This window comes from Oratosquilla oratoria, chromosome 30 (genome assembly GCF_046742065.1).
Source record: "Oratosquilla oratoria isolate Oo_2021 chromosome 30, ASM4674206v1, whole genome shotgun sequence".
Taxonomy (NCBI): Eukaryota; Metazoa; Arthropoda; class Malacostraca; order Stomatopoda; family Squillidae; genus Oratosquilla; species Oratosquilla oratoria.
In genome coordinates this window covers 15,963,002-15,980,286 of record NC_134806.1, presented here as the reverse complement: position 1 = coordinate 15,980,286, position 17,285 = coordinate 15,963,002, and the positions used below count along the sequence as shown (strand labels likewise).

Below are 17,285 nucleotides of genomic sequence, written 5' to 3'. Positions count from 1 at the left end.
TGTTATAATATAAGTTAACACTATACTATAAAAGTTTCGTGTCATATACTACAGAACGCTAATACAACTTCATACAAAGCACCCCCACCCCACCCTGGAAAAAAAGATATTAGAAGGAAAACCATCATGATTACATGACACAAAACTCAAGATAGAATATTTGAGGGATATTATGAAATATAGTTTCCGTATGGATTCATAATTTACGGAATAATCTCCATGAAGAAACAGTTCATGCAGACATTATAAATAAGTCTAAACCAAAGTTTGACCATTAGGTACCTAAATACAGTTAGGTAAATACAATGTTCTCAGGATTTTCACAACCCATCCACCTATCAAAAATTCATTTGAAGAGGATACAGAGAGTACACTTGTAACTATTGTAATATAATGTAACGTTGTCACGGCAAACCGTGACAGAAGAAAAAAAAAGAAAAAAATATTGTTGTATATATGTAGATCACCGATTCAGATGCTGGAGATTGCCACCCATCTTCTGGATGAAGCGATCATTATTCCGCTACTCCTTGACTTCCAATGATACAAACCGAAGGATGAGGAGTTGTACTGTACTGCCGGTTAGTTATCTGGTAGAACATGGGAACTGTGGGTATATGGGTCCTACTCCAGCTTTCCATTCTTGGTTGAAAGGAAACTCGACCTCCTTGGATTAGTTTATTATTCCAAAAGCTTCCAAAACCGTGGACGGGAGGGATTAGAGAACTTGCGTCCCATTCGGTCTCCTACTAGTTCCAAGACTAGTTTCTGAGACCAGACTCGTTTCTGTTCTCCAACTGGTTCCCTTTTAAAAGGGATAATTTGGAGAAACCATTAATATCTTTGTTAGGCCGTCTGGCAATGTTTACGTGGCATCTTTCTCTCTCTCAGACCACGTGAGTGTGAGCAAACACATCGAAAACGTTTTTGATCCCTTCTTTCCGATAGCGAGTAGGAATATAAGTGACATAGTAACATTTTTACATGTGTTTGTTGACGAATACAGTCCTTTTTTTATTGATTTCATTATAATTAATGTTAATGATTACAATAGTAATTTAAAGATATTAAAGCTGGATGATGAATCAATTTCTAAGTGCATCCAAAATTTTAGAAGGATAGCTTTTTACTCTGACAACGTAATGCGTAATTTATAAATGTGTATGTACCTACGCACATTCTGAGGCGCAGCAAGCAATATACGTCTATACGTCGGTGCCACATCATGTGATATGTAACTGTATAACCATACATATATCCTATCCGTATCCAGCCCTACCTTTTACTGTAACATCTTAACATGTACATGCCCTGTATGTATCCACGTTCATAATGCAATCCTGTATATACTATATAAGTATGCCCTGCGTAGATATGTTAGACTTGGCACCTATGTATGCCTGGGCATACGACCTAGGGTCAGTGAGAAGGAGTAAGTTAATTGTCTTGGGTACAACTTACTTAATAATACCAAATACCACGTAACCCAAACTTTTATTTACTCTATACGCAAGCGTAGTCATGGTGAACGACACCATACACTTCAGAAGATTTTGCTGTGATCATGACACCACTCGTTAGACAAAGCTAACATAGGTAGCAACATAACAGACGACAAAATTCAGTGACAGAAAGCGCCACATATATTCACGTATATATTCGGATTCCACAACATTGGCAGCATATCTATCATATCAGTTTCCATCGTTGTTATTGCGGTGTTCTACAGTTCAGTAGTACCCTTCAGTAACATCAATATCAATAACAGAAACGGGTTGATAAATTGATGTACATTAATTAGATCTTTTAACGCCCCAAGTACATTTGTACAGGATGATTATCATGTCTCCTCTTTTGATCCTTCCTCCCTCCAGTAACAGTAGGCCAAGTCTTCCGCCTCAACTCTTGTAGTAATCCTTACAAGATGCCCCAGGTTCCCATGATGAGTTAGTGTACAGTCTAGCCAACACTCACACATACGGTGTATGTACATATACATATATGCATGTACTAATAACTCGTATACAAGAGCAGCGCAAACTCTTATAGGCAATCTCTCCAAATAACATGATGTAAATTAAGTAATAAGATAGATATTGTCCATGTGTAGTCAACACATACTTATACTAAATAACTAAACATGAATGTATGAAAGACTGAAAAACTGGAACTCCTAACATTGGGGGGGAAATAAGAAATTTGACAAAATAATTAGTAGGCTACTGATACGAGATTAAGAGTTTTTCCTCATACAATAGTCATGGAATAAGATGGATGAAAATGTTATCTAAGCGAACATTATAAATGAATTCAAGTCAAGATTTGATAAAAGGAGAAAAAGAGGTGGAATCCTTAGAACATAATAAGTTCTAAGTTCTAACGTCGTAAAAACAACTAAGTAACACACGCACGCAAGCACGTGCGCACGCACATTTAACGATTTTTTCGACTACTTTAATTCTTAGTTTCCATATGTTGTTGCACTGTGAATATATACTGTTGTATAAATGTATGTTTGAATTATTCATTGGTTGTCGTTTAAAATTGTATCAGTGCAATGCACCTACACAGCCATCTTTGTTTACAGTATGTAATCAAAACAAATCATGTCGATGGTGTCAAGAGAAGGTGAAACTGCAAGTTAGTAGACTGCAAGCACCTTTACATGACATCCAAGGAGAAGACAGGTAATATTATAAGGCAGAGAGTAAAGCAAATGCTGCTGTTTTAGCACAGGAGAGTAGGATTATTGTCATAACAAGTTTTCTTCTTGGTGACGTTTTGAAAATGGTAGAAACTGCACTGAGGGTCTCTGAATTTAGAGAGGGGTCCAGTACAAGGGGAAATAGTCGGAAAATATTTAAGCCAAGAGCAAGGTTGGACCTGAGAAAGTACTCCTTTAATAACAGAGTCATTAATAATTGGAAAGAGCTGCCAGAATGGGTGGTAAATGCAGACACAGTCAAAAGCTTTGAGGCAAGGCTAGACAAATTCTGGGAGGGACAAGAGCAAATATATAATTATAGAGCACGAATTAACACTGCACGCGGCCAGCACCAACATCATACTAGAAATCAGGCTGCCACAGAGTCACAGGCCAAATAAGGCCTCTTCCAGTAAAACGTCAACTGTAACGTAATGTACCCAAGTGTTCAAAAGGTGTGACGATTACTGAAGGATTATTATCATTATAACACTAGATATTATTCTTGTTTTTGTCATTCATAACAAGGACTGCTGTTTGCATCATGGAAGCAAACAGCAAATAACTCAGAAATAGTGGTGATAAAAGATTGTGATTAAGAGATCATTGAATTACATATATATTACAGTTTGTCATTTTTCGTATAGTTGGATTAAACAAAAATAATTTTGGTAGTTTTAAACGTGGTAAGTAATATATGTTATATCTATTATTTATATATCGGGTAAAGGTGAGCTTTGTGGTTGGTTGGTTGATTAACCTTTCCACAGTAACTAACAATAGTAGTTCCAGGAAAAATTAAGTTAGTTTGAATAGTTACAGTAATTACTTATAGACTTCTGGACAGTGTAATAGGCTTTACCAAATTTTCATTTTTGCTTTAGAACAGTTTACAATTCCAGGAGGTTATTGTCCTATCCAGCGACATCACATGATTTGCTACCTTACCTCAGTAGGGGGCTGTCATTAATTTAGTCTGTTGTATTTAGTGTTGGAGCAAATCATATTGCCACATTGGATCACTATACTCCAGGAGTACCCTTAATATTTTGGTAAATTTTTAGAAGTATATTTCATCATAAATTATCGGAATCAAATTTTGAGTGTTAAATCTTTTGAAATATGAAATTTATATGTTCATAACAAGCATGCCAGTTTTGTCTCATTGCACCCAAGGTCATGAAACCCCCTCATGGAGATTGGGAAAGCTAGGAAGTAGGTGATGGTGAGGAGCCTCTGCCAGGAACTTATAGCTGCAGCTGCAGCTATTACCTTTGCCTAGATAAGAGGGAGGGAGCAGGGTGGAGGGGAGTGGAATATATAGGAAATGGAATGGGTGGGAGTGGTTTCTATGCATTTTTCTTTTTGGCTATCCCCCGTGTAGGGGGAAAAAGCCTTTGGTATATGTATGTATGGGGCGGGTAGCAATTATTCTTGGAAATTGGAGAGAAGTGCGGGATTCAAATCCGTGACGAGGGAGATACAAAGTCAGCACTCTTCTAATGATGCTACCAAAAAGCAAGGAGGAATATGATTATAATCCATTTATTCAATAAAGTACAGTATATTTTGGCTTGTTAGGCTAGGTTAGTCATAATCTTTAACCCCACAAAGTATGACAATAAATTCAATCTGTATGATGTATTTTTTTTTTTTTTTTCCTTCCTATCATTAATGCAATTATTGCTTGTTTATGATTTTTTCTTCCTTTTCAGTTTGTGCCCTCAAAACAGGAAAAATATACATGTATCCATGTGAGATAGTTTGTCTGAAAGTCCATTGTACAATGCGTTATCTATTGTACATTTGTACACTGAGGTCTTGGTGTGGCAGACACATGCCTGAATCCCATGAAGTGTTTCAGTGGTTACGTTCTGTAAATCAATCAATCCTTTGCACCAGGTTTCTATTAGAGAAGACCCACAGTTTCCAGGTAACCAGCAATGGCCACTAGAGAGACCCATAGTTTGTTCAGAGAAGAAACATTGTATTGTTGTCTAGGAATATTGTAGGATAAGGTGCTCACTGTCTTCTGTGATGGTTGAATCTAAGATAGTTTAATTCTGTGGCCAGACTTATTATGTGCTGGCACTGGTCTCACAGGTGGATAAGGTCCTGAATACAAATGCACTAATCTGGTTCCTGATTCCTTTGTGAGGGATTTTTCTATGGGGCTGTAATTGGATGGGAGGAGGGTAGTAAGTTTAGTAGTCTGTCTGTGATCTTGGTATGAATGATTTTCATGGTACAGATGGTAGGTTGCATATATTTGAGCTGTATTATTTTTTTGCATTTATCTGGTTGTGTTTGCGTGATGTAATGGGACGGGCGAGTGGGCTTGAGGGCTCTAGCATAGAACTGTGCATTTATCATTTTCAAACAAGATCCTGTGGGGCAAATTTTGATTTCTGAGAACAGATGTTCTATTAAGGTGATTTCTTTGCATCTTATGTTCATTTTCAATGTTTCATTTTGTGTAAGTTGGAAATTGTCAGTGTTTTGCTGATTGTTGGGAACCAAGATGTAGTTGAATATGATTCTTGTGAATTGCATATAGGCTGTAATTAGAGTTTCCATCAATTGTCCAAAATCCACGCTTATAATTTATTTTAATATGTTTATTTTCTTCGTTCGAAAATAGATATGTTAAAATTAGTTATAAGAGGGAGGGAGGGGGCAGTGGATGGAATGGGTGGGAGTGTTTTTTATGCCTTTGTTTTTTGGCTACCTCCCTTGTAAATGGGAAAAAGCCTTTGGTATATGTATGTAAGTTTATTTTCTTGTTGATTTTTACCGTTATATCTTTGATATGCAAACTGAAGGTCTAATGCGTATCAAATGTGAGGCCTATAGAGGTGAATAGTTTTAGAATAGGGGTTTGGTCATTTGATTTCACTTTTTTCATGTTGCATAGAGTGAGTTATATTACTAGTAATATCAGGGATTAGGCTTCCATTCTATCATTTCTGAGCCGTTGTTCTAGTTTATCTAAGTAAGCTTGAAATGTTAACTACTATTTTGTAGGCTGTCTCAAACTGTCCGGAAATAGATTCAATTTGGAAGTAGGTAGAAACAACTTTGCCAACCGTGTAGTTAATGAATGGAATAAACTTCCTGCACAGGTAGTGCAATGTAGTTCAGTTCAAAGCTTTAAAAATCATTTAGATAAACACCTAGGCAAGATGCTGTAATGATTATGATTTATTTTATATTATTTGTTTTTGTTTTGTTATCATTTGTCTGTTTGATTTTCATTTATTATTAGTTATATGTCAATTTATCATTATTTACTATTTACCTGTTTGTTTATTATTTAACTATACCTATGCATTTATTTATGTATTTTATTTGTTATTTACATTATTATAGTTTTTATTTATTAATTTATTATTATTATATTATTATGATTTTTTTTTTTGTATCCGACCTAGATATGGACCAAAAGGTCTCCTGTCGGCATGTGCCTTTGTAATCCTTTGTGCTGTGGTACTATGCTTTGAATCTGGTGGTGGGAGATGCTTATGAAAAGGTTAAATAGCATAGACGAGAGTATTATCCCTTGAAAGACTCCATTGTACATTCCTTTGGTCCCAGAAATTTGATTATTTTGAGTTACTCAGCACTATCTACCTGCTAAGAAGCTAGCCATTTCTTGTCATTGTTGTGAATAGCTGTCTTTATGATCCTTTTTTGATGATAGTATTGTATGGGAATTTTACCAAATACCTTGTACTCGTATGTCTGTTGTTAACATAACCATTCTTTGTGGTGGCACTATCTTGTTTAATCTCGTCAGTAAGTTTTGACCAATGTTTGTGAATAGCGGACTGGTAAAGTGGCTCTTTTTGGGTCTCAAAATTTTTCTTTGTATTCTTGCTTGTTATTTTATTCATTTATTTATTTATTTTATTTTTTATTTTATTTTTATTATTATTATTATTATTATTATTTTTTATTATTTATTATTATTATTATTATTATTATTATTTTTTTTTTATTTTTTTTTATTTTTTTTTTTATGAATGTTCCTTTGTAGGCACATTATCAGTAGTAATGCCTAACTCTTGTTCTTCAATGCTCATTATTATGTTAATCTATGCTTATCCAGCATATGGTCAGGTGATGTTTAGTGCAGTGAGGTTCTTTCAAAAGTGGAAAGTTCTGTCCAAGTGTAAGAAAGTGTGAGTGATGCAATTCTGAGTCTCATGATGTATAAAATGTAAAATGCATGCTTATACACATCCATAACAAAGGACCTTTTCCCCATCATAAGAATGGGGCCCAAGTCAAAGTACCCATCTCACACATATCCAGTACCCTTGTGTCACTCTTCCTGTTGTAGCTCCTCATGGATAAATAGTCATCCCTGTCCCCTAATTACACCACCAAAGTCAGAGGCAATACAGTAAGACACAGCACTTCCACAGGACATTTGACTCATTGCCTGTTATTGATGATATAACATCTAATTACAGATAGAGATTGGAACTTCAGGTGATCAGTGTTACAGAAACTGAACAAGAGAGAGAACCGCATAGAAACATCATCTGGAAGAGATAAGACAACCAAAACAGAAACTACACATTTAGAAGAACTTCACAAAGTAAGGAGAGGTCAAGTAAAATTTCCCAAACAACATTGAAAATGCAGAATCTTCATATGGCCTCCTATGAGGGGAGGTATGAGTTTGTGAAGAATAAAGTGGTGACAGACAACAAGGCTTTGACATCAAAAGATGATGTAAGTAAATAACATATTTTTGTAAATGTTAGGGGAACTTTTTTTTTACCTGGGTTGAAGACACCAATAATGGATACTTGCAAGTAGTATTCCTGTAGTAGTAGTATCGTATGGCTTTCTTACACCTCCAACTTTGTATTTGCTAGCCAGTCTATGAATGTTTGATTTGCTTCATAGATAGTCTGGTAACCCCCAGGCACTGCTGTGATTGGGCAGTGCAGTACGAGATGGTCTGTATCTTGGGGTGAGTTATGACAAGATGGGCAAGATGGGTATTCCTGTAATGTGGATATTAGAGATAATCATTCCTTTCTACCCTTCTTTGAACTCCATCAATACCCACACCTCCAACTGGTACTTTAGTTTTTGTTTAAACTCTTATATAGGAACACACCCGAGGGTGGTGTAGAAGTTTTATACATACATATACCAAAGGCTTTTTCCCCCTTACACGGGGGGTAGCCAAAAAGAAAAAGGCATAGAAATCACTCCCACCTGTTTCATTTCCCATACACTCCACTCCCCTCCACCCTCCTCCCTCCCTCCCTCCCATCTTGGCACCTCCTATAACTCCATCATGACCACATTTCACATACTTGATTCTGGCTCACATTTGGTAATTTTATTTGACTGAAACCAGACTCCCATACCAAAGGATTTAAGAATTGTTTAATCTTTTTGCACCAGTGACATATATATAACACTCTATAAGCATGGCATTCCTCAGGGAGACGAGACTGCTCGGCCAGACAGTTTAGGAAATGTCATCATCATCCCCTCTCAAGGTGGTTATATTTTTGGTCATACTTTTTTTTTTTTTTTTTTTTTTTTACATAAAAAGTTATGAGCAGATTTTATTTATTCATAGATGAAAAATGACTTCATCCACAAGGAGCTAAGATAAGATAAGGATGGTGGATAGGAGCAGAACAGGTGGGATTGGATGTGTGCCTTTGACTATGCTACCTCCCTTATAAGGGAGTATAAAAATGGTTATGACATTCCCTAGGCTGCCTGGACAAGCAGTCCTGTCTCTGAGGAATGCCATGGCTGAAACAGTGTTTTCCCACAGATCCCTTGTAGAGTATATGTTGTGTTGTTGGTGTGCGTAATTGTGTACAATTCAATCTTACATAATCTGTTGTTGTTGTTGTTGTCGTTCCCTAGACTGTCTGTCCGAGCAGTCCCGTCTCCCCAAGGAATGCCATAGCCGAAACTGGGTTTTCCCACAAATCCTTTATAGAGCGTATGTTGTGTTGTTTGCGTGCATGATTGTGTATAATGCAGTCTTCCATTATGTGTTGTATGGTCCTGGAGCTGCAGCGTCTACGTCGTGGGACCACCCCCCAACCCCAAGAGTTGGGGGCCAAACGGCAGCAACCACCCCTGGCCACCGGCTCTACGCAGGTGGCACCGATCCCCAAGAGGAGCTACGCCTACCTTGGGGAGTACCACAATCCTTTTTCCCAACATACATAATCTGTTGAATAGCATGGGGTAAAGTCTTACATCGTGGACAATTGTCTTGAATGCATTCATACACGGTAACTGGTAACTAGCCTCTGGTAACTTAGTGGGGCCGGATGGCGGCCCCACTTCTCAGTGGAGAGAGGATTCAGAGGGATGGATGTCAGGAGGTCTGGCATACAGGATTGTGTTGTCTTTCAGTCTGTTGATGGAGCAGGAAGCAATATGATTATGGATATGCATCTGGAGATGGGTTTCTGGTAGTTGTGGAGGGAGAGAAGAAAGTATTTGTGTGTGAAATAGGTATTTGGGTGATGTTTTGATGTTTCTTAGCATGTGGTGTCATGGGTGGACTGTGTTTGTGGAAGCTGCAGCAAGTGTTAGTGTGTCTCTTATGTCAAAGTGATTCTTGACTTTGAGGATGAAGACCGGTGTGGTGATGGGGCTTTTTCTGAGAGCGTTTCACATTTGTAGGGAGGAATTCTAAACCAAAGAAATAGAATTAATAAAGTCGACATTTGAAAGACTCACACACTAAGGGATTACCTTGGTCCCTGGAAGAGAAAGCCCGTAATATCTTACGTAGAAAAGGAGAAAAAGCCAATGTTAAGTACTGGGTGCCCCAAAATCTATTTCAACATGAGACCTTGACAAACTTATGTCATCCTCTAACATTTGACTTGCAACTTCCACTGATATGGAAGTGAATGACCTAGTGACAAGTAAACTAGACTCCACCAAAAATGTGAAATCCCTTGTGGCGGATGCAATAAGAAATACTTTAGTGAGACTATCAGGGGCCTGGACACTAGGTTAAAAGAATGTAAAGTAGATGTTAGACACCACAAGGTGCATTGGATAATCATGTTGATGAACAAGGTTATTAACCGAAATGGGATGATGCAAAAACAATTGTGGATAACCTCACCAGGTGAGAAAGAAAGGCAATGGAGTCCATTTACCTTGAATTTACCTTGAAGGGCTTCTGCCTCAAGGGAGTGTTGCTCCCCCTGATGAAACTTGAGGCAAGGCCTTGCCGTAGCCACCAACCAGAAAAACATTACCGGTAATAAAAGAACTGGGGATTTGGTATGGGCTAAGGCAGCAGCATGCATCACTGTCTTGGACAAAATGCATAGAGCCCCAGATCCAGACAGACAACTCATCCACACAATTACCAGCAGGCGGATAATTCATCCACCGACAGCGGTGACTGAACAGTGGACAACTCATCCCACCAGCAGGTGGCATTGATTAGTGCTCCAGCAGGACATGTCACCACATCCCTTTCTCTCTTTTATTTTGTATAAATTGACCATCTTGATTTTGATCATTGTTCCTCTGAAGAAGCCACACAGGCAAAACTAGTTAGGAATAAAAATATTTCCCTCTGCCCATGTTCCCTGCACCACCTATCCACATTCATCACAATGTTCACTTAAATAAGTATGTAGAGATATTTGGGAGGAATGTAAATGTAGTGCAGGGGGATCTCAAAGTAGGAGATGAGCTAGTAAATGGAATAGCAGAGAGGTATGGAGTGTTAGCTGAGAACTGTAGCGGAAAGAAGACACTAGAGAATTATGGGATGGTTTCAAGGGTGAGTGGATAATTAATTAGGCCATCCCCTTTTTAAGGGGAAAAGGGTCATTTAGTATATGTATTTACATACACATACCAAGGCTTTTTCCCTCTTACAAGGGAGGTAGCCAGAAAGGAAAAGGCATAAAATCATTCCCACCCATTCCATCCCTGAATACACTCCACACCCCTCCACCCTCCCTCTCATCTTAGCACCTCCTGGATGACGGGTCATCCCTGCACCTTGTCCACTGCCCTGGGTCAGAAGCAGTGTCGCAAGACCCAGCACATCCACAGCAAGGCTGCTTCATTAAATCGGCGACCCCCCCTCTCCATCCCCCCATGCATAAAGGAGAAGACGGGGAGAAATCCCTTTGGGCTGCGTCAATTTTTTCTCACACTACCCCACCCCTCATCACCCACCCATTCCACCTCATGCATCACAACATTCTCCATTTACCCCTGTCTTCTGTCCTCTCCCTTCCTCAACAGACATTCCCCTCTTCCCCAAAGCCCCATTCACCCCATCCATCCACCTCATCCTAGGACATCCCTTCATGTTCACTCCCTCCACATATGCCTTCCATACCTCTTTTACTAGTCTTTCTTCATTCATTCTTTCCATGTGTCCAAACCATCCTAATACTCTTTCATCAACCTTATCTCCCAACCCCCTTTCCACCCCTGTTCTCCTCCTCACCTCCTCATTTCTCACTCTATCCAGCCTAGTAACCCCCATCATACTTCTCAGACACCTCATCTCAAACACATTCAAACTCCTTCTCTCTTCCTCTCTTATGTTCCATGTTTCTGCCCCATACAGTGCTGTTGGCACAATCACTCCTTCATATAGTCTCCTCTTAGCATCTATTCCCAAATGTCTATTCCTCATTACACTTTTTAATCCACCAAGGCATTTACTCACTTCTCTCAATCTACATTCTACCTCCACCTTCACTCCACCTTTTCCTGCCACATTTGCACCCAAGTATCTAAAACTATCCACTTCCTCCAGTCGCCCTCCCTTAATGCTCACTTCCAGACTACTGCCACTTTCACCCCTTGTACATCTCATCACCTTACTTTTACCCACATTTATCTTCAGTTTTCTTCTATCACACACTCTCCCAAACTCTGTCACCAACTTCCTCAATCCCTCCTCCGATCCTGCCACAAGCTCAGTGTCGTCCGCAAACAACAGCTGGCTCACCTCCCACTTTTCTCCATTTTCTTTAACCATCTCCAATCCCTGACCCACTACCCTTGCATTTACCTCTCGCACTACCCCATCCATGTATAAGTTGAACAGCCAGGGCGACATAATGCATCCTTGACCAAGTCCCACCTTTACCTCGAACCACTCACTCTCTCCATTTCTAATCCTGACACAAGCTCTACTACTCTCATAAAAACTCTTGACAGCTCCTAGAAGCTTTCCTCCTATCCTGTATATCCGCAAAACCTCCCACAGTGCCTTTCTGTCTACCCTGTCATAAACCTTTTCCAGGTCCATAAAGGCCCAAAAAACATTCTTCCCTTTTCCTATAGCTTTCTCACATATCTGTCTTACCACAAAAATCTGATGTACACAACCCCCACCTGTCCTAAACCCACACTGTTCCTCACCAATTACTCCCTCTGTTCCTCACCAATTACTCCCTCTGTTCCTCACCAATTACTCCCTCTGTTCCTCTCCTAATCCTCTGAATCAAGATCCTCCCATAAGCCTTCCCAACTACACTTAACAAGTTAATCCCTCTGAAACTACTACATTCACACTTGTCCCCTTTTCCCTTGTAAAGTGGAACTATACAGGCACTCCTCCAGTCCTCCAGCACTCTACCCTCTCTCCAGCAAACATCAAATAACCTCACCAACCAGTCCACCATCACTGTACCTCCTTTTTTTTAGACATTCTGCATGGCATCCATCCAGACCAGGTGCCTTACCTGCTTTCATCATCTTAACAACTGCCTTCACTTCATCCTTCCTTATTTCTCCTCCATTTTCCTCACTCATCACGGTCATTTTCTTAGCATTTCCCACTGCAGCTATCTTTCCCTCCCTATCCTCCTTCACATTTAGCAACTCCCTAAAATATTCTGCCCATCTTCCCCTTACTGCCTTCTCTTCCATTATCATCTCTCCATCTCCACCTTTTACCTTTTCTTCTCTACTTGATTCACCTCCTCTTCCTCTTAATTTCTTTCCAAAACCTCTTTTTATTACTTTCAAAGTTTTCTGTCATACTCTTACCCCATTTCACATCTGCTCTCCTCTTTGCCTCCTTTACCTTTTGCTTTACTTCTCTTTTCTTTTCTTTGTACCTCTCATATGACTCCCTCGTCCTATTTTGTAACCAATCTGTGAAAGCTCGCTTCTTCTCTTCTACAACCTTCTTTGTATTTATTACTATTAATATTATTATCACTGTTATCATTTGTAATTTTCCTATCCCAATTTGTTCTTTAGTTTTTGTTTTGTTTTTTCCCAATAGACTTCTTTTATTGCATGTATATAGTGATGTAAAACATGTGAATATCCAACAGAGTGGGAGACAGCTACTACACTGGGCTGTTTGCGGTGGCCACATGGAGCTCATGAACTTCTTGCTGGATCGAGGAGCTCCCTACGATGATGATGATGATGTGAGTACTTTTTTTCTGTTAATTAAATTCATGTGATGGTACTGCTTCAATAATGGGTGGTAGCCTAATATTATTCTTGCATATCATGGAAGTGATTTCTTGGTGGGGCTAATGTCTGGGGGAGTTTGAGGACCAGTGTCAAAGTGCCTACTTTGGGATCTAGGTGTATATATGTTTTTGTATGGGCATGTTTTGAGGTAATGTCAGGAGACTGTTACAAATGTTTCAGTAGTTTGCTGCCAAATTGTTGTCTTCAGTCTCCTTTCATTTTCTCTCTCTCCTCTCTCTCTATCTCTATCTCACTCTCTATCTCTCTCTCTATCTCTATCTCACTCTCTCTCTCTCTATATATATATATGTATATGTATATATATATATATATATATATATACATACATACATACATACATACATACCAAGGCTTTTTCCCCCTTCCAAGGGAGGTAGCCAAAAAGGGAAAGGCATAAAAACACTCCCACCCATTTCATCCCTAAATACACTCCACACCCCTCCCACCCTTCCTCTCATCTGAGCACCTCCTGGATGACGGGTCATCCCTGCACCCTGCCCACCGCCCTGGGTCAGAAGCAGTGTCGCAAGACACAGTACATCCACAGCAAGGCCGCTTCATTTAATCGGCGACCCCCCCTCTCCGTCCCCCTTTGCATATAAGGAGAGGACGGGGAGAAATCCCTTCAGGCTGCGTCAAAATTTACTCACACATACTACCCCACCCCCCACCCCCCCGCCCATTCCTCCTTATGCAGTCACAACATCATCCATATACAACCATTCTCCACTCACCTCTGTCTTCCGTCCTCTCCCTTCCTTCCTCAACAGACATTCCCCTCTTCCCCAAAGCCCCCTTCACCCCATCCATCCACCTCATCCTAGGACGTCCCCTCATGTTCACTCCCTCCACATCTGCCTTCCATACCTCCTTTACTAGTCTTTCTTCACTCATTCTTTCCATGTGTCCAAACCATCCTAATATTCTTTCATCAACCCTCTCTCCCAAATCCTTTTTCACCCCTGTTCTCCTCCTCACCTCCTCATTTCTCACTCTATCTAGCCTAGTAACCCCCACCATACTTCTCAGACACCTCATCTCAAACACATTCAAACTCCTTCTCTCTTCTTCTCTTATGTTCCACGTTTCTGCCCCATACAGTGCTGTTGGCACAATCACTCCTTCATACAGTCTCCTCTTCGCATCCATTCCCAAATGTCTATTTCTCATTACACTCTTTAAACCACCAAGGCATTTACTCACTTCTCTCAATCTACATTCTACCTCCACCTTCACTCCACCTTTTCCTGCTACACTTGCACCCAAGTATCTAAAACTTTCCACTTCCTCCAGTCGCTCTCCCTTAATGTTCACTTCCAGTCTACTGCCACTTTCACCCCTTGTACATCTCATCACCTTACTTTTACCCACATTTATCTTTAGCTTTCTTCTATCACATACTCTCCCAAACTCTGCCACCAGCTTCCTCAATCCCTCCTCTGACCCTGCCACAAGCGCAGTGTCGTCCGCAAACAACAGCTGGCTCACCTCCCACTTTTCTCCATTTTCTTTAACCATCTCCAATCCCTGACTTACTACCCTAGCATTCACCTCTCGCACCACCCCATCCATGTATAAGTTGAACAGCCAGGGAGACATAACGCATCCTTGACGAAGTCCCACCTTTACTTCAAACCACTCACTCTCTCCATTTCCAATCCTAACACATGCTCTACTACTCACATAAAAACTCTTGACAGCTCCCAAAAGCTTTCCTCCTATCCCATAAATCTGCATAACCTCCCACAGTGCCTTTCTGTCTACCCTATCATAAGCCTTTTCCAGATCCATAAAAGCCCAAAAAACATCCTTCCCCTTTCCTATAGCTTTCTCACATATCTGTCTTACCACAAAGATCTGATCTACACAACCTCTACCCGTCCTAAATCCACACTGTTCCTCACCAATTACTCCTTCTGTTCCTCTCCTAATCCTCTCAATTAAGATTCTCCCATAAGCCTTCCCTACTACACTCAACAGGCTAATCCCTCTGAAATTACTACATTCACACTTGTCCCCTTTTCCCTTGTAAAGAGGAACTATACAGGCACTACTCCAGTCCTCCGGTACTCTACCCTCTCTCCAGCAAACATTAAATAATCTCACCAACCAGTCCACCATCACTGAACCTCCCTTTTTCAGACATTCTGCATGACATCCATCCAGACCAGGTGCCTTACCTGCTTTCATCATCTTTACAACTGCCTTCACCTCATCCTTCCTTATTTCTCCTCCATTCTCCTCACTCATCACTCTCATTTTCTTCGTATTTCCCACTGCAGCTATCTTTCCTTCCCTATCCTCCTTCACATTCAGCAACTCCCTAAAATATTCTGCCCATCTTCCCCTCACTGCCATCTCTTCCATTATCAACTCTCCATCTGTACCTTTTACCTTTTCTTCCCTACTTGATTCGCCTCCTCTTCCTCTCTTAATTTCTTTCCAAAACATCTTTTTATTACTTTCAAAATTTTCTGTCATACTCCTACCCCATTTCACATCTGCTCTCCTCTTTGCCTCCTTTACCTTTTGCTTTACTTCTCTTTTCTTTTCTTTGTACGTCTCATATGACTCCCCTGTCCTCTTTTGTAACCAATCTGTGAATGCTCGCTTCTTCTCTTCTACAACCTTCTTTGTTTCCTCATCCCACCATTCACTACCCTTTCTTCTATTTCCCCCAGTCCTTCTTGTTCCACACACCATCCTTGCACACTTTAAGACTCCCTTCTTGAACCATCCCCATTCCTCCTCCACACCCATCTCTGCTCTATCCTTTACTCCCTCCCACTCCTCCTTCAGCTTCTTTTCGTACTCCTTCTCCTTTTCCTTTTCATTCAAGGAGTTCACTCTAAGAACCTCCCTACCTTTTGTCCCTTTCCTCCTTCTCCATCTATCCTCCACTCTCAACTTACCTTCCACCAAAAAATGATCTGATATTCCCCCACCCTCTCCCCTTAGCACATGTACATCCTTAACTCTTCCTATCATAATCCTATTTACCACTACATAATCCATTAGCGCTCTATCTACCACCCTTCCCTCCACCACCCTCTCCCATGTGTACTTATGCTTGACTTTCTTCCGAAACACTGTATTTGCTATCATCAACTCTCTTTCTAGACACATTTCCACCATCAACTCTCCACTACGATTCTTTCCTGGAACTCCACACTTCCCAACCACTCCATCGATTGGACCATTTCCCACTCTAGCATTAAGGTCTCCCAGTACTATTACATTGACATTTCTTCCTAAACCCTCTATGCACTCATTTAAATCTATCCAAAAGGCCTCCCTTTCTTCCATGCTCTTCTCACTGCCCGGCCCATATGCACTTACAAAGACCCACATCTCCTTTCCCAGTTTCACCTTCATCCACATTATCCTTGAGGAAACCTCCTTCCACTCCACTACCCCTTTACCTATCTCCTCACTTACTAGAATAGCCACCCCTTCCCTCCCTCGCCCTCTCTTCACTCCTGATAACCTCCCACTTACACTCCCAAACATACACTCACCCTTCCCTTTCAACTTAGTTTCACTCAAAGCCAACACATCCAACTTTCTTCTCACAAACATACTACCTATCTCTTCCCTTTTACTCTCATCTGTACCACATCCACGCACATTAAAAGACCCAAACCTTAGGGTGCTGGCCCGAGGCCCGCCAGCACCCCTTATGCCTTTTCTTTTTGTTTTAGGAATTTGCCCCGTGGGGCTACAGGGAGAAGGATGCCTAGTCCCTCTCCCCGTCCCTTTCTTCTCGCCTCTTACGATCCAAGTGGGAAAACTTGGTGGCAGTATTCTTTTCCCCCACCACAGGGAATTCCCCCAATCAGAAAGAGAATACTCAGAGAAATGGTACAGGACAGCAACAAGGGGTTGGGGGACAGCATAACGGAGGGACAGTCGTAGTATAAAAGTGTCATCATTTCTCTATGAACAGAAATTCTTCTATCATAGACAAAATGATGTGTGGCTCTGGTCCGTAGGGGCGCCCCATATAGACCCTAAAGTATCGACTGCATGCTACTTTGCCACAATAACAAGCACCCTCCCCTCCCCTCTCTTAACA

The 17,285-nt window shown here is 40.6% G+C and overlaps 1 protein-coding gene across 3 annotated transcripts in view; it reads left to right on the top strand.

Annotated features, from left to right (window-relative positions):
* Window positions 1-2,459: 2,459 nt before the first annotated feature.
* Window positions 2,460-17,285, top strand: part of LOC143041041 (uncharacterized) — a 30,396-nt gene continuing 15,570 nt past the window's right edge. Inside the window, exons 1-3 of one of the 3 annotated variants that reach the window (XM_076212644.1) lie at window positions 2,460-2,687; window positions 7,180-7,444; window positions 13,042-13,140. In XM_076212644.1, the coding sequence (XP_076068759.1) occupies window positions 7,349-7,444; window positions 13,042-13,140 (195 nt within the window). In that variant the 5' untranslated portion in view covers window positions 2,460-2,687; window positions 7,180-7,348. Of the gene's footprint in view, window positions 2,688-3,135; window positions 3,160-7,179; window positions 7,445-13,041; window positions 13,141-17,285 lie in introns of those variants that run through there. The other 2 variants (XM_076212645.1, XM_076212647.1) reach the window with 2 other exon arrangements.